The 23,213-nt window shown below is 41.5% G+C and overlaps 1 protein-coding gene across 1 annotated transcript in view; it reads right to left on the bottom strand.

The window, feature by feature from the left end:
• Positions 1-9,799: 9,799 nt before the first annotated feature.
• slc49a4 (solute carrier family 49 member 4) overlaps positions 9,800-23,213 on the bottom strand; it is a 50,371-nt gene continuing 36,957 nt past the window's right edge. Inside the window, exons 8-9 of the mRNA XM_083921393.1 lie at positions 22,801-22,983; positions 9,800-11,614 (exon numbers count right to left, since the gene is read on the bottom strand). Coding sequence (XP_083777519.1) covers positions 11,499-11,614; positions 22,801-22,983 — 299 coding nt within the window. The 3' untranslated portion in view covers positions 9,800-11,498. The remainder of the gene's footprint in view (positions 11,615-22,800; positions 22,984-23,213) is intronic.

Raw genomic sequence — 23,213 nt, 5'->3', positions numbered from 1 at the left:
AGCTCAAATTCAGGTTGTCAGGGAATTACTCTCACTGACACGTTGCACCTATGTATAGTGAAAATCACAAATTTCAAGACCACCACAGAGAGGGCACCATCTCTTTGTTTTTGTTTTTTTGTTTTTTTTTACCGTTCTGCCTTGAGACAGATCTTCACAATCCAGTTAGCCAATTCACAAGGTACAGACTATTTTGTTGGCGGACTATTGTTTGGGTGTCTAGACTCTGACCTCACGCTCTGCACAAGAATGGACCAAGGTCATCACAGCAGAGACGACAATGAAAACTACAGTATGTCCTGATCCAGTGTTTTTGGTCCAACTGCTTTTAACATCGGGTGTTTTTCACAAGCTGCCTCGTTTCAAACTTTTAAACTGATTTAAAATATAAATGTAACTGGGAGAATGCAACTCCTCTGTTGGTGTTGTGGGAACCGTGACCAGAATCCATGAAAAAACAAACAAACCAATCTTGGAACCATTCACGCAACAGTATTTCTCTGGGGTTAACCAATTATTATTTTTACATAATTAATAAAGTGGTGTCGACATGACAGGTACATGACTTACTACTGAACCCCCCTCCCAACAGATGGCTGCCAATAGCCCTGGAATACTATAAATCTCACCCATACAGTTTTCTATGCATTGGTTGTATGCGTGGCGTGTTGACGTATAGCTACAGGCGTACTGCACAGGGGTCAACACTCTGTAACAGGATAGAACGGCACTGTTTTATATTGTATTGGCCTTTTTTTTTTTTAAAGTGTCACTACACTCTGTAACTGTCTGTTTTGATTGACAGACAAAATTGTTGTTGATTGATTTTCTGTCTTGATCGACTAATCCTTTCAGCACCGCTGACAATATAGCCTAAGTTACTTTGATCTCTGTTGGCCTACTCAATCTATGTCACCATTTTGTTGGAGCCCATATAAATCTCACTACAAGTGTTCACTCGGTTATGTTAGGTACCGATAAGTCCTCAGGGAGCACAGCAAAGCACATCTTCAAATCCTCAGGTCCAGAAACATCACAAGGTGGCAGGTTATCTACTAGAGTTCTGCCTGTGGTAGTATAGTATTGTAGTATCAGTGTAGTATAATATTGTCCACAAATTAAGTAACGTATGTAGGATCCTTGAAATGTAATATAAAATAAGTTTAGCATTTCCTGTCATATTTTTGTTTCTGGAAAGTTTCCATCGATTTAGCAAAAATATACCGCCCTTTGCAACCCTGGCTTGGATAGGTTACCTACAGTGTCTCAACCACATTTCAAGAATGCAAGGTAACTGTAAGGTAGGAAATCAATGTCATCTCTTGGTATGTTTGATTAATTAGTTCAGTTATGTAATTAGAAATAACAAGCTCAACTGTGATTGCGAGATAGTGAGCAGAGGTAAAAAGACTGGTTTGAAAGCACTGACATGTCACAGTTCTGATGCTAACACTTCCTACGGCGTGGCTCAAGCTAAAGACAGTCAACAATAAATAATTAGCTGTGGCTAATGACAGTCAACAATAAGTAATCTTCTGGTGAGATATAAACCTTCCTGTACGTAGCTGAATAGTGTCGGCCTACACTGCTGTCTTTTAACATTGGTTTAGTGGTGGTACCTGAGAGGGCCTGAATTTAGTGGAGGTGGTACGTCACCTACAAAGTTTAAGAACCACTGGCGCAGCCTATTGACGTGTTTTTAATGTTTATTTTGGACTAGAAGAAGAAGCAAAGGTTTTTTTTTATGAGATTTCTTTAACATGGGGTTTAGTCTTCATAGTAAGGCATATAATTTTGATATTTTGAATATTTGTTCAGTGCAGTGCACTAAAAACTGGCTGACAGAGGCTTAACATATATTCCAGAAAGAGCCTTGCAGCACATGCAACATGTCATAAACTAAGTGAAGATAGTATCTGACAAATAATTGAAGGGTGAAAACTTTCATGATATTCTAAAGTTTCAACATTTCATTACTGCTTATTTCTGTATTAATTTTGCATGTTGAATAAGTTGCCAGCAGCTTTACTTCCATTTCTGTAACCACAGTGGGTGCTATATCTGTGCTTTTTACTCTCATCTGACAAGGTGATGTGTCACAGTTCATTAATTCCTCCCCTCAGCGCAACACTTTGGTGTCTGGAGACATGGGTCAAACAGAGTGTGAACCTTCTTTTTTTCCAGTAATTTCCTGTTAAGATCGTTTTTTTTGTTAGCTTGTCTAGCACTGTCGAGACAGCCTGGATCCAAAGCTCAAAGAGTTTTACAAAGACTCGGACTGTAGTCTGGTAGTTAATCGAGCCAACCCTTCGCTCGGAGCCTCTGTGGCGCTTCAATGTGCGTCCACAGGCTATGTTACTGATGCATATCGTCTAAATGACCATTTAAAGGAAACATCACTCAGCAGTCGGCCCTAAAACAAAAGCAACTTCACTCACCTTTGATGAGGAGGAAGGGCAGGGGAAACAACTGATGCTTCAAAGGGTGTAACAGCTGCATATCATGACAGAGGAGCCTGCAGAGGGCCCAGACTCCTTTTTAAAAAGCCCATCTACATTAGCTGGGGATGGCGTGTGTAGGGGAGGTGAGCTGTGATTTAAATAGGGAGCCTGCCTGGATCAAAGCCTGTCACGCTGTTCTTCTGGCTACAGCCTTTCCGCTTGCATGGTTATCATAATTGCTCTTGCTCAGAGGACATGCTGCTTCCGTCAGGGCCACGTCCTCCTGAATTAGAGCTGAGGAGCCTCAGCCAAGCAGAACCTGGCTTTGCAGGTAGATGCTTCCGTCTTTCTCTCCGCGGAACATGTCAGGAAGTTTGACACAGCTTTTTTGGAATAATAAGAGGGTACTTCATCAGTGACAGCATCGTCGCTTATCAGCTTCAGTCAGCCATGACCTTCCAACATGTTTTCATTGACCTTTGAAACAGATTTTACTCCTTTTTGAAATTGAATTCCACCCTGAATCTATCTAATGGATATCAAACTTGTCCTCCATAGGCCGTAAAGTTGTAAAACCTCCAAATACAAGGAGAACAGAGGTAGTGGTGACCTTGAATAACATTAGCTGGAAAGGATCCCAAGGGTGATTTTACGATGGAACAAAATCAAAACGTCCAAAGAAAATTCCTAAACCACTTCAGCAGCATAAAGTCTCTTCAGTAGCCTGTGTTCTTAACATACAGTTATGCCTCCAGTATGACTAAATACTGCTTCTGTGTGGCACTACGGGACATTTCAAAACTAATTTATACATATCTAGGTAACTGTTTGTGGAGTAGTGGCTTAAGATGTTGAAGTTAAAATCCATAGGAACTCGGAACGGCTGCGATCCTTCATGGAGAGGACAACTACATGCAAACTTTCTAAAGTCACCTTTTAAGCCCTGAGAGGATACGTGCTTGATACTCAGAAAACTCTTAGCAGAGACTCACGGAAGAGATGTTACAGTGGCTACATGACACATAAGGCGAGCGTCCTGTCTTTGGATTTTTGTCCTGTGAATTTCCTGTTTTATTTTGAAGAGTAACTCTCCTCTTGTTTCAGGTCACTTCCTCTTGTGTCACCGTTCTGACATCCTCCCCTGATCCATGATTGTTTCCACCTGTGCCCCCCCCCCCCTTCATGTGTATATAGTCCGTGTCTTCCCCCGTCTCGTTGCCAGAATATTTCGTCCGTTATGCCGAAAAGTTCCAGCCCGTTCCACAGCCTTGTTCTTGTCTTGAGCTCTAAGTTTTCACGCTCACGTTTTTGTGTTTTCCGTTTTCCTCTTGAGAGTGATTTTGATTTTTTGAAGGCCCTTTTGGTCCACCCTGTTTTCCTCCTGATCGAAGCCGCTTAATTTTTGCGTTTTACTAGATAACTTTAAGAATTGTTTTCCTCCTGTTCGGAGCGACTTTTTGTTTTATGTTTTATTGGCTCAGTGCTTCCCGTTTCGGGTGTGAGAATAAACACCAGCTTAACCTGTGTACCTCCCCATCTGAGTCCTCATTCCTGCCCAGGTCTGACAGCGAGGTCTTCTTATACAGTATAAGAATGCTGTGCAAATCATTATCCAGCTTGTAAAGTTTCTTTGTAGTAATTTTGGTAATGTAGCAGGAAGTAACCAAGCACAGATGTTGTGATTTGCAAGTCAGAATACTGTACATCAAGACATGTGGTCTTTTTAGGTGTTGAGGTCGAATAACTGTTGTTTAGACAGCATTTAAAGGTCCCATATTGTAAAAAGAGTTATATTTCCATGTCCATGCGGGTCGAGGTGCTGTATAAATACTGGAGAAGTATCAAAACACTCAAATAAATAATAAGCTCAATTAGACAGCCAATAAAACAAAGTGTTTCTGACAGAATACAGCTATATTCAGAAAAATGTGTTCTTGAACTTTTAAGCATGTTATCCTAATAAAAGTATGAACAAGTATGAACCTCAAAAGTTGCAGAAGAAGTCACCTTCAACATTTGTATCTCAGTTCAACTACTCATTCAAACTAAACCAATTTAATCCAACTCTAATTTATAACAGAGGTTAAACTTGTGACTATGGATGCATTTGAGTACACTGATACAATGAGCGTTGACACCTGTTGTGATGCACAGGAGAGAGTGCTTAGCTTTTATGTGTAATGTGTGCATGTATTTAACTGATGCGTTCCAAAAGAGTAACCTGCAATTAATAAGCATGAGTGAGTTTTCAATGTTTCTTGGGACACACGGCTGTCACATAATAACTTTCACAGCTCATAAAACTGTGACCAAAACGCTCCGTAAGGACCAAATCGGCCTGCCGTGTGTGCCTACAGGGACGTGTGTGTTTTCTTTACATCTCCTATAAGTGTCTTGGTGTTTATTGATACTGGTGGTACAGTTATACCTTAATATATGTTGTGTTTCCCCACAGGAGCAGCCAAATAGCTCAAATTCACCAGTGATGAATTGGCAAATTAGTGACCAGCTGTCAAATGCCGGTAGCCTGGGCTTTTGCAGCCCATCGCTCCTAATCAGAAGCACCTCGCCCTTTTTTAATATGTTGAAGATAAAGCAACGGGCACTGTGATAGCGGTGCTGCTAAATGAGCCATTTGAAAGCACAGCTCATTTTTCATAATCCTGGAGAAGTCAATTAAGAGACTTGTGGAGCTCTGGGAGGCCCAAGGAGACATTGAGGTGCAACGCTAGAAAAAAGAGACACAAGTGAATTTGGGCCACAGGAGGAAGAAAAATAAGCAGCGTCTCAATAGCAACACAACAGGGAAACGTTAGAAGCGGCGTTTAAAAGGAGAACACAAAAGATGGGGTATAAAAATGCCAGACGCGGTGACAGTTCTCGTCAGCCAGACAGCTGCTTCCGTAGCAATGACAGGCTGCTACAACAAAAGCCACAATACCCAAATTGCTTGTGGGTAAAAGAAAACTATTGTTTCCCTGTGCCGCTCCATCCTTTCCCCCGGAGAGGTACGATACCACGTCCCACCGTGACAATGTGCCAGAGGAAGACAGTGGAATTAAACTCCTGCTGGAAGGATGCTAATAAATGGTTAGTGCTGTGCTGTGTATGTGAACAGTGGGAAATGTATGCACCATTACCTTATCTCTCTCTGACAAGAAACACACAGCCACCTCTTTTGTCCCGTGCTTGTCAGGGGAAGTTCGGTGTATTTGCGTACACTAAGGCCTCGTGGTAAAAAGAAAAGTGTTTCCTCCTTAATGTCATCCCTCTGTGTGAGGGGCTGAACGGCTCCTCTGTTTGTGGTAATTTCCACATCAGATAACACTGAGACTGGATCAGTGTACCTCCTGCTGTTTCTCTTTGTCTCGTGAATTTAAAACACCGTCTACTTAAAGATCTGATACAAATGAACCATTCGAATATGTCTTGGTTTTCTATGGAAAGGACTGAATAAATCAACAAAGGTTATAGATTTTGCTGCAGAATGACATGTTGATTTATGGGATCTTTTTTTTGTTTGTGAATTTGAACTCCTCCAGGACGGAATAATGCCACAGCCATTGCAAATCCATTATAAAGTTTGATTGGAAAACAATAGTTTGTATATAAACAGCACGTTGTTTGGCTGACAAGCATTTGAAGCAACTCAACAACCTTTCCTTGGGACCATTTCTTGGGTTTCCAACACCGCAAATAAACAAACACACCCATGAAAAAGTGTATCAATTAATAACTATGCTGTTTGCTCTTTTGGCAGGTTTACATTGTTCATTTATGTGTACGAATGGCCTTTTCCTGTGTTGTTTTATACATTATATTTCGGATATTTGGGTTTTATCACAGTGCACAGAGAACACAGGGGACAGAGGCTGGAAGAGAGCGGGAAAAAACATGAAACTGTGTCAATAAACTGGAAAGCCAAAATAAAGCTTGGTTCTTTTCACTGCAGGATTTGTGATGAATGCATGTAAAACCAAACATAGCACCATAAACCAACAGTGGATTCATTTCACATCCCAGCAGGCCTGGTTTCCAAATGCCATGCAATAGTTTGAGGCACACCCAACTTACAAACCATCCTTCCGCAGTGCCAAATTCATTTCTAGCAGTTATTTTTTGTGGCATTTGTCATGTCTTGAGATAACTTTTGTTATGATTTTGCACTATAAATAAAATTAACTCGAATTGGGGTTACACGGTGGTGTAGTGGTTAGCAATGTTGCCTCACAGCGAGAAGGTTCCAGGTTTGCATCTCGGCCCTTCTGTGTGGAGTTTGCATGTTCTCCCCGTGTCTGTGTGGTTGTTCTCCGGTTTCTTCCCACAATCCAAAAGACATGCACGTGTTAGCTTAATTGATGACTCTAAAAATTGCCCATAGGTTTGAATGGCCTCTATGTGCCCTGCGATAGACTGGCGTCCTGTTCAGGCCCGATGTCAGCTGGGATCAGCTCCAGCCCCCCCGCGACCCCGACAGGGACAATGAATGAATTGAATTAAATTTGATTCCGGACAAAAGTTAAGCATAGGTCATAAGTCCCTGCAAGCTTGAATGGCACCAGTTTAAAGGATCATAAACAGAATAATTTTATAGATGAGGTGAAATTAATCTCAGCATCTTTTTGTTCACACACACACACACACACACAGCCACTGATGCTAATTGGAACCAGAGTAAAGACTTTAACAGTCAGTTGCATGCAGACTCACCCCAGAGACCTTAGTTTCTCGCCAGCAACAGAGCATGAGCTCATCTCCAGCTGGGCCACCAGGGGGAGGGGACTATTCATGCAGACCCTTATTGGAGGGTTTAAAAACAGTGACGTCATGCCCATAGGTCACGCATGTTCATTCTGATTTGTAGCCATAAAAGAGAAGTAGGAAACTGGGTGATTTCCAAGAATGCAGGTGTCCTCTGAGAACTTCCTTTACTCCTGCACTGGGACAATGTGTGAGAACATCACTGCGCTGCCAAAATAACACAGCAAATGAGTTCAGGCCCCACCAGAGCGTGATGTAATCTGCTCCTTAAAGGAACAGCCGGCTGTCTAAATGTGGACCAAAAAACCCCACAACTCAAGACTAGAACCTTCTATCGATCGAAAATCAGGCCTTTAATAACAGAGGTCGACACTACACTAACTTATTCACGTTTTTTGATGTTGTTACGTGTTTGTTTATAGTGTTAAGATCAGTCACGATCCATTAAGTAAACAAAGAGTTGAGTCACACTAGGCAGTGCTGATCAAATATGACTTGACTTTCTCTTCCTGTATGTCTATTTCTCGGATAAGAAACACATTGTAGTGTGCTGTTTAATTTCAATTTGAGAATGTTTGTGACCCAGCCACCACTGTTTGCCACTGACCAAGCTCTGCCATTTCGTTGCTGTGATTACTTATAGGTTACATGTCATGGCTCTGATTGGTTTATGGTCTATCCAATTGCGTCCAGAAGCATTTTGGGTCTAGATGGTAACCCTAGATTTGTGAAAACTCGCAAAAACTCTTGTGAGACTCATTTCCCAACTACCTATAGGCTACTAACCTTAACCATTCGAAGTTGATGCCTAACCTTAGCCTGGTTAAAAGAGCCAGTGACGTCAGGCTAACATGTTTATAGTGTCATCCACCTTTTTAAACATCAAGATCATTTTACTGGTCGTGATTAGATCTACTTCGACTCTGAAATCAGTCCTGTGATGTCATCTGTGGCACTGGAGGAGGTGTGGGCCAAGTCTGAGAAAATAACCTAGATGATGGAATCAGCTCTCACAAAAAGCTATTGGTTGCGTTGTGGGAAATATAGCACCTAGCGTTGTTTTAGTCTACCAACTTTATGGAAATCACTGGAAATCAAAGAGGAATCCAGCCTCAAACAAACAAACAAAACAATAGTGTGGCAGTGGTATATTAAACGTGTAAATATGTTTCTTAGAAGATGCATGTTAACATTTCTGTAAACTTAAGCATGGGAGGGTGTTGTGTAACTACAGATTGCAGAGGAACCGACCCATATTTTCCAAATATTACCAAAAATGTCAAGCAAGTGGATTGGTTAATTCAACTCCTGTAACATCCTCTATAGAGAGTAAATAATGGACCAAAAATAAACTGTGTCTGTAATAGCTCAGCAGAGAAAATGGTCGGAACCCAGGTGTGCTACTGAAGAGTCTAACAGTGTTCAACAGTCATATGGCATTGGGTCGATCACATATAAAGAGTAAACACTGGTGCAGAATTGCCACTTGGTTCTCCTCCCCATCACCACTGTTACCACGATATACATTTACATCCTAAAATCCTCAAAGAGTGGGCCTTTCCACTTTCTCCTTTGTCCCCTCTTCCTTGTGCAAGAACAATTACTCATCCTTTATTATCAAGTTGTTGTTTTTTTTGTCCTCAGCAGTATCAAACGGAGACAAAGACGTCCTGGTAGAGAAGATCATAAGTCTCCCTGAAGAAGAGGATGAGGACGAACACAGGGGTGCGACTCGGAGATAGGCAGGTTAGAGATAAAGGTCACGTTCACATCAACACTCGGGCAAAAGTTGAAAACCTGGCAGGCTGAACAAACAGGCAAAGTTATCCAAAGGGGTCAGGCAAAGGGTGGCAAGTCAGGCAGGACAGGCAGAACAGAAGGCTGAATGCTAAGGCGGAAGCACAACAGACAATTTGTCAAAGAGCTGGTATATATACTGCAAGGCTGATGGAGAAAGTGGGAAAGGAGTGCAGGTAGGTGGGGAAAGGGGGGTACACTGCACAGCAGGAGGAAGTGGCAGGATCTGAAACGACAGGAGAATTAGTATGTGGCAGGGAAAACAAAGCAGATATAAGACTGTGGGTAAGGATCAGCTGACATGGTGCCATTAATTACATGAAAGTCTGAGTTTTGAGTAAGGAGCTCGACTGTGATAACGAATACAAACATATATAAACAACATATAAATAAATACAAGAGTACAGTAACTACATCGCAGCCTGCATGTGTTTAGACACTGAGACGTTTTCTATTGTGGTGGCTTTGTGAGTGCTATAGACCTTTTTAATGGAATTCCACTGCTAGGCAACAACCTTGGTCCTTGTTAACTTCCTGTCAGCTGATGTCATTGACATTCACTGCAACATACCCACCTTTGAGCGAAGGCAGCCAGTTCCTTTGTTGAAAGGTTATATAAAGGTTCTGATGGGCATGTAGGAGACCACTGATCTCTGAATAAGCATAAAAGGCAAGTTGAAGTGCATTGAACATAGAAAAAACCTTGCAAATTAACTGTGGGATGCACTTTACAACACAGATATCTGTCAATAAGCTAAACGTATTTCTTAGCCTTTAATACCAGGAGAACAACAGCAGTGTTAATCTTAAAATGTTTATTTTAATAAGGTGCTGAAAAGATTCAACAGTCACATTTGTTCTTTTTCCTTTCCACAAAACAAGGACATTTATAACCCAGCGCCCGAGAAACCACAGAGTGTGGGCTGCAGGACAGAAGAACATGACCTTTAACAATATATACAGATAAAATAGTCACAGTGTGGAAGAGAGGGAGGCTGAACGCACAGCACTGGGCAATTAAGGCAACACGTCAAAAGGTAAAAGACAACCTTTTCTGTACAAGGAGAGTAAAAAATGAAGAAGAACAAGCACCAGGAAACACATTACGGAGCCTCCTCGAAGCCCAGAGGGAAACACACTTAAACAGTTTTTATAGCTGCTGTGCAAGACAAAGAGAAGTCATGGAGAAAAACGTTGTCTTTAAGTGACAGATGCTTTTCCATTTTTCATGTGTTTGTTGCTTTATGGTTCTGTCCCTCCAGATCTGGAACTGATTTTGTTTTTTTGTCATGGACTCCCAAGAAAATGGCAACTTCCTTTTTGCCCCCCTTCAGGTGTTTTTGTCAGTAGTCTCTGAGTTGGCACAGAGACACCTGCTGGTGCTTTGGAGGAGGAGCAGCTTGGCAATTACAGGCGCGTCATAATCCTCATGTCAGTGTACTAAAATAATCTTCCCTTAGTGTGCCTCAGCTGGGGCTGAACTCATCACCTAACATCCTCTTTCAGTGAAACTGGGAAGACAATTCCAATGAATACTAGCAGGCGATATTTTTAAAAACTGTAAAAACAAAACAACTAATTAACATTATTGAGTTAGATTAAAAAACAAATCTTCCATAAATTAACACAATGGCCCATAAAAATGCTGAACAACTTCGTAAATGTGAAGGCGTAACAGTTCGGATGACTCAGCTTCTTCCACGTGGTGGAGTTCCAGTCCACGTCTCTGGCCGCCATCCAGTCGGAGATAATTTTTGCATAATATTCGTCTTGAGAGGGCAATAAAACATAATATAAGTACCTGCCTCTCAATGACAGTATCACAGGTCAGTTAACATCATTAGGACAGTTAAGCCTCCCCCAGCGAGTCCCAGTCTGCAGTTTGGAACGGCACTAAAACATCAGGTCGCCCCCCGTTTAGCCCCCGACACAGCACAGCCAGGCCTGCTGATTGGCTGATGAAGCGTATCCGCCCTTTACTTCATTGTTGGGGGCTGACCCTTGTAGCTGATCTGGAGTCAGAACACTTGAGTCACTGTTCAGTTCCTAGAGACGCGATCAAAGGTGAACTGAGCAGCCGCACGGGAGCACACAGAGAACTTTAAATATTAAATTATCTGTAAACAACAACTACCAACAGTCCGTCATGCCGTGCATGGTTAAGGAAATTAAACCGTTCACACACGTTTGTGTACATACAAACATAGACAGACAAATAAAAACAGGTAATGGTGTGTTCAACAGTCATATGGCATTGAGTCGATCACGTAGAAAGAGTAAACACTGGTGAAGAATCGCTTCTTGGTTCTCCTCAACAGCCATACATCTGCAATCCATTACCACTGTTACCACTATGTACATGTACATCCTAAAATCTTGTGTGTGTGTGTGTGGGCTTTTCCACTTTCCCTTCGTCTCCTTTGTCCCCTCTTCTTTGTGCAAGAATAATAACTAGTCCTTTGTTATCAAGTTGTTGTGTTTTTTTTTTCCTCAGCAGTGTCACACGGAGACAAAGACGTCCAGGTAGAGGCGGTCGTAAGTCTCCCTGAAGAAGAGGATGAGGACGAGGCTGAAGAGACAGGAGCCGGTTAGACACCAGTTCAACCACGACAGCTCTGGATGAACGAGAGGGAGAGGGAGAGAGAGAGAGTGAGAGAGAGAGATGTTTGGGTTAGATTGTGAACAGTCTGCTTCAGCTCGATCCAGAATGTTTATCCAGAATACATTGGGTGGACAGGTGGAGGATTCAGGCTACATCCACAGTAGTACGTTTTCTTTTTTAAGACAAAATTAATCTCCGTTTACACAAATGTTTCAGGTCCGTATGAGAAATAACCTCGGCCCATAGTAGCACGCATAAAAACGCATAATACAGTGGAAGCAGAACATTACTCTGTGTTTGAAAATAGATGAAACACCACGGAGGAAGAACAGCAACATTGAGAAGGAGGATAAGAGAGTTATTTACTTGGACCAGCGAAGAGTTGGAGCTGTTACTGAAAGTAACACACAAGTATAAGGCTGTAAGGCGGTGGAAAACATAGATTGGGAGTTGTTGCATAGCAAATATGGCGACATATAAGAGCAGTACTGGGAGCAATATCGCCAGAGGAGGCCGTGGCAAAGCTGACAGTGACTGAGGACAGAATCAGGAAGGGAATGTAGGTGTCTCATCATCAAGTGCAAAGGTCTGTTTTCACCCGTCCCGACAAAAACGCAAACCCAGGAGTTTTCACACTCAAACGGGGCCAGCAGCAGTGTTTCATTTTAGGGGCTCGGAAACACCAGAGCAGTGTGGACGCCAGGTGTAAACATAGCAAGTTATGAGTTTTAGATAGAAAACACATCACTGTGGATGTAAACTCGGTGTCCTACCCAAAGACACTTCAGCAGGTCACATTGTTTTTTTTCTTTTCACCCCTCACTTTGGATATATCTATATATCATCTATTAAACACATATTTGTTTGCTTTTTTCTCTTCTTTCCACTATTTTCTTCCGCATTGTTTTTATAGCCTTACAATAACACATAGAAATGCTTTATGCTACAACATGAAATCATATTTTTGACCATAATACAACAATTTCACCCCTTGTTCATGGGTGTCCTTACTTTTGTCCATTAAGTGCACACCCACTTATAGTAGTGTCTTTGTAGTGTGAATAAACAGACACAAAATAAGTTATTTAGCAGGTGAAATTACTGCGGATGCATGCACGTGCAATCACTGAATAAGAGATTATACAGGCTCAAGATCTGAACAGGAAATAACCACTGAGTTGGACCTTGCCTCATAACTAAGCAAAAGACCACAACATGAGTCCAAGTGTTCCTTCATAATGAAATATGAGTCATCTACGTACATCCAGAAACCGAATGAGCGTTAGTACGAAGTGACACTGAATAATTTATGAGTATCATACAATCAATTGGAATTCCTGACATCCCATATAGGAAATAAAAACAGCCTCCTGAGCTGTCTTTCGTAATGATTCTGAATAATTCAATGATATTGACAGTGTTCCCCGTTATCATTGACCTACACTTGAACCTAAACATGGTGCAAAATGAGGTGTTCTATTTTCTCAGCTCTGTTCAAGCGCCATTAAACACAAGAGAGGTGCTTTGGCTGTCTGCAATAATGCTGAATCTGGAGGGCAGATGGGAAGCTTGCAGCTGCACTGAACCGTTGGCATCTTAACTCATCAGCGCACAGACACATAACCTCTTCTTCTTGTTCAGCCTCCGTGAGGGGAACGCTCCGATTTTCACCATGCAGCCTGCGCGAACATGCAGTGGCACCTCGGTCTGGACAAAACGCAAATCAATAAGCTCCTTCTTTCAAATGCATTAAGTGGCCTTTACTGTGATTCCAGCCGTCTCAAAACCACGCAGGTGTCCTGACAGACAGACGTTAAGCAGAATCCACGATGTGCGGCGAGGGACAACTTCTCGGCCAGGATGCAGGTTATGGTGGTAGCAGGCAGCTGCTCTGGTTCTGTTAACGAGCCAGACTAACTACAGAGAAATCAGGTCATCACATGCAGGGGTCTCTGCCAGTACAATGGGTCTCAACTTACACTTGGATTCTAATCATATAGCTTTTCACAATACCGTCAATTAGCTGTCTTATCCTGAAGAGACTACCCGATAAATGCATGACTGAGAATGATGCTTGGACTGCACACCGAGGCCTCTTTGTAGTCAATTATGAGTTCACTTTTCCATTTACACAAGGAGAAAGAAGGGTAAGAGGTGTGGAGATGAAAGCAAATGATAAATCTAGGCAAAAGTGAGGTGGAGAAGGGGCTTGGGAGGAGGGAGGGGAGGGAAAGGGTGAGGGTGTTTGCAGCGAGGTGTTCTCCTGAAGCAACCTCATTAATCAGGAGTGTGTGAGCCGGACAGCAGGAGACCCGGTGTGGAGGCGGGTTAATGGAGTTGTGTTTATCTGACCCGCAGTCTTCCACGTCTAACTCTGTCTCACTTTCTCACATGTGCACCCAACAAAGTCTTGTCTATTAAAAGTTGGAGACACAGTCTGTGTGTCTGTGTTTGGGCCCGCAGCCGTAAAAAAATGCTAATGCGGAGCCCAGTAATTGTAGTAATTCAATCGGGGTGTGATAAAAATGGACAAGCAACTCAATTGCTCCTCTCTGATCTCCAAGGACATGACTTGAGTAAAGTTTGGAGGGAACCGTTAAAGTTTGCCTGAATAGTAAGCAGACAGGAGGGGATGAAGAGAGAAGATGAGAGCAAATGAGATAAAAGGAAGGGGAGAAGAGAGAAGTCGCCAGCTCACTCTGATTTCTGGAGGTTTCGCAGGTTTTTAGATTTTAATGATCACTGTTTAAAGGGCAGAAATGTTCAGCTGGAGTTGTGTTGCAAGTCTGAAAGCCTCCTATAATACAGTGTGCGGCCACAGATTCCTGCTCTGAGCACTAGAATCACTGCAATATTTCAGATCCTCTCATAATCTTCCTACACTTAAGGTTTTTACTTCTACTTCTGATATAAATATATATATATATATATATATATATATATATATATATATATATATATATATGCCATGTCCTGTTTTCACCGGTTTTAATTAATTTGATTTGATTAGCTTTTGTACTGATTGTTGAAGCACTTTGCAGTTATCTAAATGGCTGGTAATTGAGGTGCTGTATTAGAAGGGGATGAGGTCTTTTAACTGCATTTTCCTCATTCTATTATTTTGTCCTCATTTTTGCAACCACCACCAAGAAATAATTAACCGCGAGTTTCATTTCAGAGAGGGGCATTTTCACACGTGGCAAGAGAATTATGAAATGTATAACTTTTCATATGATTGTAAATTTCTAACTATACCTTCTATGTTATTCCAGTTGATATGATGCTCTCAGATGTAATTAAAAATACAGCAAAACAAATACAAACAAAAGAAGGTCGGAATAGGCGATAAGGCAGATAACGATGAGCGCGTCAACCTGCTGTTTTAACAATTGTACATTATCCGCAAACGACAATTCAATTGATCACTTGTGCCATTAACTAGACAAACCGGGCTCACAGTGACGGTTTGATCATATTCAGAGGATGTCAGCATGAACGCCGGACAGTTCATCATATTAACAGCCTATTACAGCAGCTGCCACCGTCAGCACATTGGTGCGACAGATGAAGACAGAGACATGGGCCGACGAGCATCTTATGGCCTTAATCAGTCTTAATTGAGGTCAACGCAGCGTTATAATGAACGCAACTCACTTCTCCTTTATGGCTGCGGCCTTTAAAATGAGAAAACTGGGGTCACAACTCAAGATACATAGACAAGCTGACACGGTGACGACTTCCTCATCATGATGCGTGCAGAAATATTCACTTGGGGGTGAGACTACATAATAAACAGCCAGATCATTCATAATAACTGCCAAAGTGTTTGTCAGTGTGTAAACTCACTTAAAGGAACAATCACCCTCAAGATGACCATTTGAATATCAACTGCTCACCGAGCGTTGCCTTGAATTTGTGAAGAAAACGTTGCGTGCCTCAGTGAATGAAGAACAACAAAATGTCTCATTTATCCAGGCTAAATGCTCACTACTTCACAAATACATGCACTTTTGCTAAAACCTTACTATTTACAACACTTCAACACCAGATATGGATGGATTGAACTGAACGGGCCAACTGGGCACAGGAACCAGGGGCCCATAAAGCCAGGTGCCCTGACTAGCAATCTGTTGCTAAAAAAACAACAACACAAAATGATCACAAAGAGATGCCAAATGACAAGTATACACAAAACCACCAGAAATGACCATGAAACAAAAAATGGCTAGGGGTTCAAAATGACCACAGAGAGATGCTAAATGACTGGAAATAGATACAAAACGTCCACATAGAGACAAAACTGACGCCAAAGAAAGGAGAAATGATTAAAATTAGTAGTGAAATGACCACAGAACGAAACAAAACAAAACGACAGGATAGAAATGTAAAATGTCTAAAAATAGATGCAAAACCACCACAAAAAGATGCACAATGACTAAGAATAGATGCAAAACAATCACAGAGATGCAAAACCATTACAAAGATATACAAAACAACTAAATATGGAAAAAATGGCCACATGGAAAAATAAGTGCACAATGACCAGAAAGAGTCCCAAAATGACTAAAAGTAGACTCTTCAGGTGTCTTGTTCCTACATAGACGGAGTGGGGGGCCTCTTACTTGACTCAGAATCCACAAAGACCAGTAATACTCCTGTGAAAGCTTCTCGGTAAAGTAGTGGAAGCGGTGTAAATACAAAAGTTTTGCCGAAAATTGGGAAGTATTGAGCATACGCCTGGATGAATTAGATGTGGATTACACTGCAGGAGTTGAGTGAGACAGTTTTCACAGTGTCAGTGGGACAGAAATGGTGTTTCGATGTAGTTTTGCTCTTGGTAGACATCGACCCCTATTACGTCAATGCATCAAGACTTCTCCATTTGTGGATTCTCCGTTCACCGTGGAGACACGCGACAAAGTTTTCTTGACGCATTAAAGTCAACGCTCAGTGAGCAACAAAGTTTTCTTGACGCATTAAAGTCAACGCTCAGTGAGCAACAAATGGTCATTTTGCGGATGAAGTATTCCTTTAAAGTACCGATGTTTATTGACTTTGTCCCTTCTCACACATGATTCAAAACTCTCAAAAACAGAAAAACCAGCAAAAGAAAAAAGGCTCATATTCTCTCAGGAGTAACAGAGCTCTACAAAGAAAGGCTGTTTGTGTTAAACACCTCCACAGTCTTAGTCTGCGAAGGCATTTTCCCTTGTGACGAGAATGCAAAGTTTAGTAGAAAGGAGGAAAAAAAAAAACTTGGGACTAAAGAACTGTGGCAATTATTTCTCTGTTGCTGAATCATCTCGGCTTCCCCCCATACAGGAAACGAACAACTCACAGCTGAACGGAAATTTGGCGCCACGCCTCCCCTCCCTCCTCATCTTCCTCCTCCTCCTCCTCCTCCTCCTCCTCCTCCTCCTCCTCCTCCTCCTCCTCCTCCTCCTCCTCTTCCTCTACAAAACCTTTGAGGTTCTTTTGCACCACAATACCCCTCTGCTGCTTTGTATTCCATCCGATGCACGCGGCTAAATGACACAAACACACAGCAGATGCAACGGAAAAAGAGCAACAAGCGCAGATATATTGCCCGGAGCCTCGATTCATGTTTCTGAGTCACATGGTTCAGAGACTTCGGGGATTTTTTAAAACAGTACAACAGAGTCAAGAGGCCATGTAGTGCTCACTAAACCGAGACCGGCCTCTCATGGATATTAAAACGGACAAGGAGGTAAATTCATGAACGTCTCTCTGCTCGCAGGGAAAGGGAGCCATAATTCAGGCAGTGGGCAGCCAAAAGGAGAAAACTAAAATGAATTGTAAACTGGAAATAGATGGAAATCTCTTAAGGCCAGGGCCGATGATTTTCAATAGCAGGAGGTGGAAGGGTTTCGGAAAGACGAGGTTCATGCAGAATTCATCAGTTTTGAAGTCTGCATATTATTTGCTTCATCCATTATGGGACTACAGAGAGGAAATTAGAGTAATGAGACGGCCCACTAGAATACTTCCTGAGGGGAATTTACATAATAATCAAATTAATCTTCACAGGAGTGATCTCTTCGGGAGAACAGCACACAGCTGATCTCCAAATATACACTTTTCCAGTGTTTTAACATCCAGGACGATTTTCAGGGTAAAACGGGGAAATTTCTGAAAATCCGTCTTCTATCACCATTTATCTTATTTCAAACCACATCACAGTATCTTTATATAGATTAGGGTTTTTCAAAAGTCTGAGACTTTGGGCCTCCCCTCAGAAAAAAAGCACATCGGATAATTTATCATCTTTCAATGGGATGGTTTTGTGATATCAATGAGTCTTAGTTGATAATAACAAGGACATTTAAAAGTTCTCAGAAAATCTGATAATAATTGGAGAGGATGTGGTCATAGATATAACAACCGGATAAGGATTTTAACTGGGTGATACTGACAAACTTAAATGAATGCAGTATAATCAACATACAGTATATTGATTAAGAGTAAGGATTACACCCCAATGGATACCAGATGTGTGAGGCCAATACTGATATTGATCTTTGAGAGTAACATAAACATCTGATGCCATCAGTCGATATTCTTTTTGTTTCAAACATAAAAATATAAAAAAGGTTTCTGATTCATTTGGTTATTCAAGAATACCAAAGATGTAGTAAGCAGGACATTTTACAGATAGAAAATTGGACATACAATAACAACAAAGTATGACCAAAAAATATCTTTACCCTTTCTGTAATTGCATTGCACTGACATATACACAGATATATCTATGCTAGCTAATTTTGACTGCACTTATGTGTCACTTTTTTTTACCTTAAAGGAAACAGAGCTTTATAATTTTCCCTTTCATTCACACACTGATGGTGACTGAGTTGCCATGCAAGGCGCTGCCCATCAGGAGTTCACCGTAAGTTCAGTGTCTTACCCGAAGACACTGAAAAATGTTGACAGGAGGAGCCAGTGATCGATCCATCAACCCTGTGATATAGACGAAGTGCTCTACCCCCCCGACCATTACTAGGCTACTTAATGAGAGTCTGATGACCACACAAATACGGTTTACTGCATTGAGAAGAGTCAATCAAGCTTAATTCCCTTAACTCTACATGGTACATGTGACTCTGAAAAGCTAGGAAAGACAACATTTAAACATTAAGGATGACAATATTCAATACTTTTTCTTTTCATAAACATCCCATCAAAAGACCGGGCAACAATGAACTGATCCTTCAAAGAAATGTTTATGTATCCAAAGCCTGAAAGATATTATTCCTCTGTATCTCAGAGCTCCATTGTTGTCCAGATCGAGAGCCACACCACGGGTGTCATGTTCCTCCAATAACACAAACACACGCTGTAGTCCATTGAGATGAAGCCAACATAAACCTATTTTTTTGTCCATTTACTTCGGTTTGTAACGTTGGTTTCCTTTCTTATTTTAGCAGGAACTAACTATTTAAATTTTTTTTGAGAATAAATAGTAATTTTTGTCTTGAAACTGAGCACTTTGCATGTGTTCACCTACATATACTTCAGTATTATGATAACCAAATTAAAATACTGAATGTTATATCATGATTTGCATATCGCCCTGCTCCAACGTGCAAACAGGACGCATAGAGATCCAATCGCTCAGAATACATTTGGAGGCAGTCTGGGCTGCATATTATCTTAGCAGTGTGTACTGGGATGTTTCTTGTGACACGTCTAAAGACTAACTAGTCAACAGCTGTGGGAATACGCACTCATTCGCTGGCTTTGCCCATGCATCTGTGCTATACAGTAGGTAGCTCTGTGTATCGCAGACATTTTTTGTATCTCCATACATTAGTATTTTCTCATGTGACAGAAACCACCAAGAGCGAATATTGTGTTTTGGATGTCATCACACTTTCATTTGTTAGTCAGCGCATGTTTCTGTAATAATGGTGTGTATGCAAACGGAAATGATGTACATACTTATTTGCACACAGAACAAGACGAGAGATTCGATCACACGTGGTCCCTTCAGACACATGTGGAGACGCATTCAAATGCCAGTCTGAACAGCTTCTTCAACAACTTTAAAGTGCAGATACTCTGTGCAGGTAGACAGCTGGTTGAATCCACCGCTCATTACAATGCCTGCAGCAGTTTGAACTTTGACAACAAAGCCTCTAGCATCATGCTATCAGACGACTTCAGGGTGGAAAGTAAAAAAAAGCAGCAAAAGCCTCCATCATCTCAAGATGATCTTCTCTCCGGCTGTCGCAGGGAACTTGTCAGTTTCAATCTCAGCACATCACACTCCGTTTGGCTCGCCCACACACACACACACACACATACACACACGCACACACACAAGTTAGCGCTCAAAAACAAGCACATATGTATGTAGTCACAGAGGAGCACAAAGTGCAAAGCTATAGACAAAAATATGCAACACATTCAAATGCACAAACACACACACACACACACACACACACACACACACACACGCCTTCACACCAAGCAGTCCATCATTCAGCACAGTAGAGAGGAGTAGAGGATACATCATGTATTGTTTATGAGTCCTACTCTTGTTATTTTGTGTGTGTTTGTGTGTATGTGTTCACCTACAGCTGCTCTATTTATTATTTATTTAACTCAACCTGTGCATACCCGTCCATCCACACCTGGAATATATATATCTCTCTCTTATCTATCATTTATAAACATGCTGACTTACAATCGGTTCAGAGATTTGAAAATAAATGACTTGTCGTCTGGATCACAAAATTCAAATAACAGTTTTGAGTTGTCCCTAGGCTACTACCCTTTTAACTGTGAAAGCTAAAACTGAATTAAACTAATCCACTCAACATTCCTCCAACTTCACTCTCAGCACTTCAAACTTCACCTGTTAAACTAGGTACTGAGCCAAACCTGCATCTGCATTGTATTTCAGTCCACTTTCCCTAACAAAAACACTTGAAACCAGGTCTTCATTATGGCAGCGCTATGACTGCTTAAGTCCTGAGCCAAAGGTGCACTCAAGGGCTCCATCCTCTAAAAATAAGCCTCATACAATTTATTTCAAGAATTTTACAGAATCAAATGTATTTGTTTTATTATTAGAGCACCAATCTTCCCTCTTCATCTCCAGAGAACATGGCGAGAAATCCCACGCTAACACTGGGAGAACTCCACACACAAGGGCCCAGCAGGTTCAACCTTGGGATCCTGTTGCTGTGCGGTGACAGTGCTAATCCCTTTGGGTTTGTCCTGCCAAGAAAATAATATGTTTCTCATTCTAAAAATCATTAAAGCCATCTAATAATCAGTGTGTCATCCACCTTTCAGACTTGTCCTGTATCTTACTAGTCCAAATTGAAGCTTCTACGGCAAATGGTGCTTGACACGATTATTTCTACGTGAAAAATCACATTTTTTACATTATGACTTTCTTTAATGACCCTTTTTTTTTTTTTTTTTTTACTATGGATCGATACTAACTAAGTGCCAGATGTGTGTTTTGGCAGTCACTGGTAACTTTCTCCTCTTTTTACAAGCCACCTTGGCAGGAAAACCATCAAAGCTTCAGAGTATGTCTACTTTAAAAATCTACTGGGGTTAGAAAGCTGTCACCGCAGCAGGTACATGTTGGACTATATCATCCAGGAAACCAAATCCTTTTATCAGAGAGACGTGTTTTAAATTACTACTGCTGTGGTCAAAAAACGTCACTCTCAGAAACATTAGAATGCAACTGGATAAATAATACAATGAACAACAATAACACGCCAAAACAAGTCGTCAGATAATCAATTTGTTGGTGTTGGTCAAACAAAGGGAGCATTTACTTATGCTCTGGGAACATTTGAGGGATCTTTTTCAAATTTTTCAAACATAAATCATTTAATCAGAAATATGATCAACTGGTTAATAAATAATGAAAATAATCAACAGTTGGGGCCTTAAAATGTTCCCATTTTGATTTAATTCAATTCAATTTAATTTATAGTGCCAAATCATAACAAAAGTGATCTCAGGACACTTTACAGACTAGGTATAGACCACACTGTATGACTTATTTATGATTTACATGGACCCAACAATTCCTCCGTAGAGTACGGTGGCAACGAAAACCTTCCCTACAACAGGCAGGAATGTCGGACAGATCCAGCTCTGTGGAGGACGGCCATCTGTCTGCATCGGTATTTACGCGTCATGCAAAAGTTTGAGACCTGACAAGCTGGTTTTGTGTCCTGGCTGTCATGCTTGTTAGCAGGCCCCCGAGGGCTTCTGGTCCCCACAACCATTCGGGTCAAACAATAATAATAATATCCACCTTCACTGGGAGGACAACTCAGCAGGCAGGATCAAGACAGTTTTCAGGCAGCAACAGCTTTCAGTAGCCTCAAAGCAATCAGGAGGACTTGGCAGAGGAGACGAAACTCATGAATATTAATGAGGGTTTGAAAACATATTTCTTATTTATTCAAACAAACAGGGAAAACAGAGCGTGTATGAGAGATGCCATTTGTCACTTCGGCTGATTGGTGCTGTGATGTAGCCAGACTTACAGGGAAGGTTAATGAAACCGAAGACAGGCGGGCAAAGATCGCAGTGCAGCTAGACTTATGGAGCAAAACATGGTTCTGAGTAGACACCAACATACACACAACTAAAGCACTCACACAAGCAGGCGCTTACTTGGATGATTGAGCTCAGTTTACTTATGATTTTGCCTTTTTCCCGTGAAAGCTGGCAAAGGCAGAAGTGAAGCAAATGACATGCTGTCCTCTCTGATGTGGGTCTAAATCATTAAATGAAACCCTAACAGTCAACTCAAAGACACATTTCAGGCTAAATTACACATAGTGTTTCTTTCATTCTTTGTGCTGATTGTGTCAATTGCATTGTAACCTAATTTCCCCACCGTTCGCCTTTTATCGACAGCATCTGCAGGGACTTGAGATGAATTCTCCCAAACAATGGAGCCTGTGGCTTTTGGGCAGTCGGCGAAACGTGCAAGGGGATAGAAAGCTTCTGAATGGAGCAAAACTTCAGAGAGTACAGCCTTTTTCCATTGACAAATATAAGAAATGCAAAAGAAATAATTAAGTGGCTTTACCTAAATAGGCACTAGCGGGTACAGAAAATGGACATATGTGTGAATATTTTTGAAAGAGTTCTACAGCAACAGGGATTTCATCACACGTGGTACTCCTGTCTTACCTGTGCAGTAAAAGGTGAGGAAGAAGAGCAGCAGACCGGTGACCAGATTCCCCAGGAAAGTGACCACTCCACAGGTGATGCCTTCAGGGACCGGGTACACTGTCTCGATGAAGAGCTCGAAGAATATTGGCACGCTGCTGTTAATGAAAATGCCCACCAGGATGCAGGAAGTGTACAGGATGGCTGTAAAAGGGCAGAATAAAAAAAGTGGAACAACAATAAGTTACGGTTTAATTGGGAAATGTGAAGTAATATGGTAACAAATCCCATCGGAGCAACTCTTTTAAAAAGGGATGGCATACAGGTCAAAGTTCTGGTACAGCAGTGATTTATGCCACCTCCCACAGCTACTTACTGTACTATTTGTTCTAAGCTGCACAGATTTATAAAGAACCCTGATCCTAAAACAACAA

The sequence above is a fragment of the Echiichthys vipera genome, assembly GCF_963691815.1.
Source record: "Echiichthys vipera genome assembly, chromosome: 10".
NCBI lineage: Eukaryota > Metazoa > Chordata > Actinopteri > Perciformes > Trachinidae > Echiichthys > Echiichthys vipera.
The sequence above is the reverse complement of the archived record's forward strand: the minus strand, read 5'-3'. Positions and strand labels throughout refer to the sequence as shown.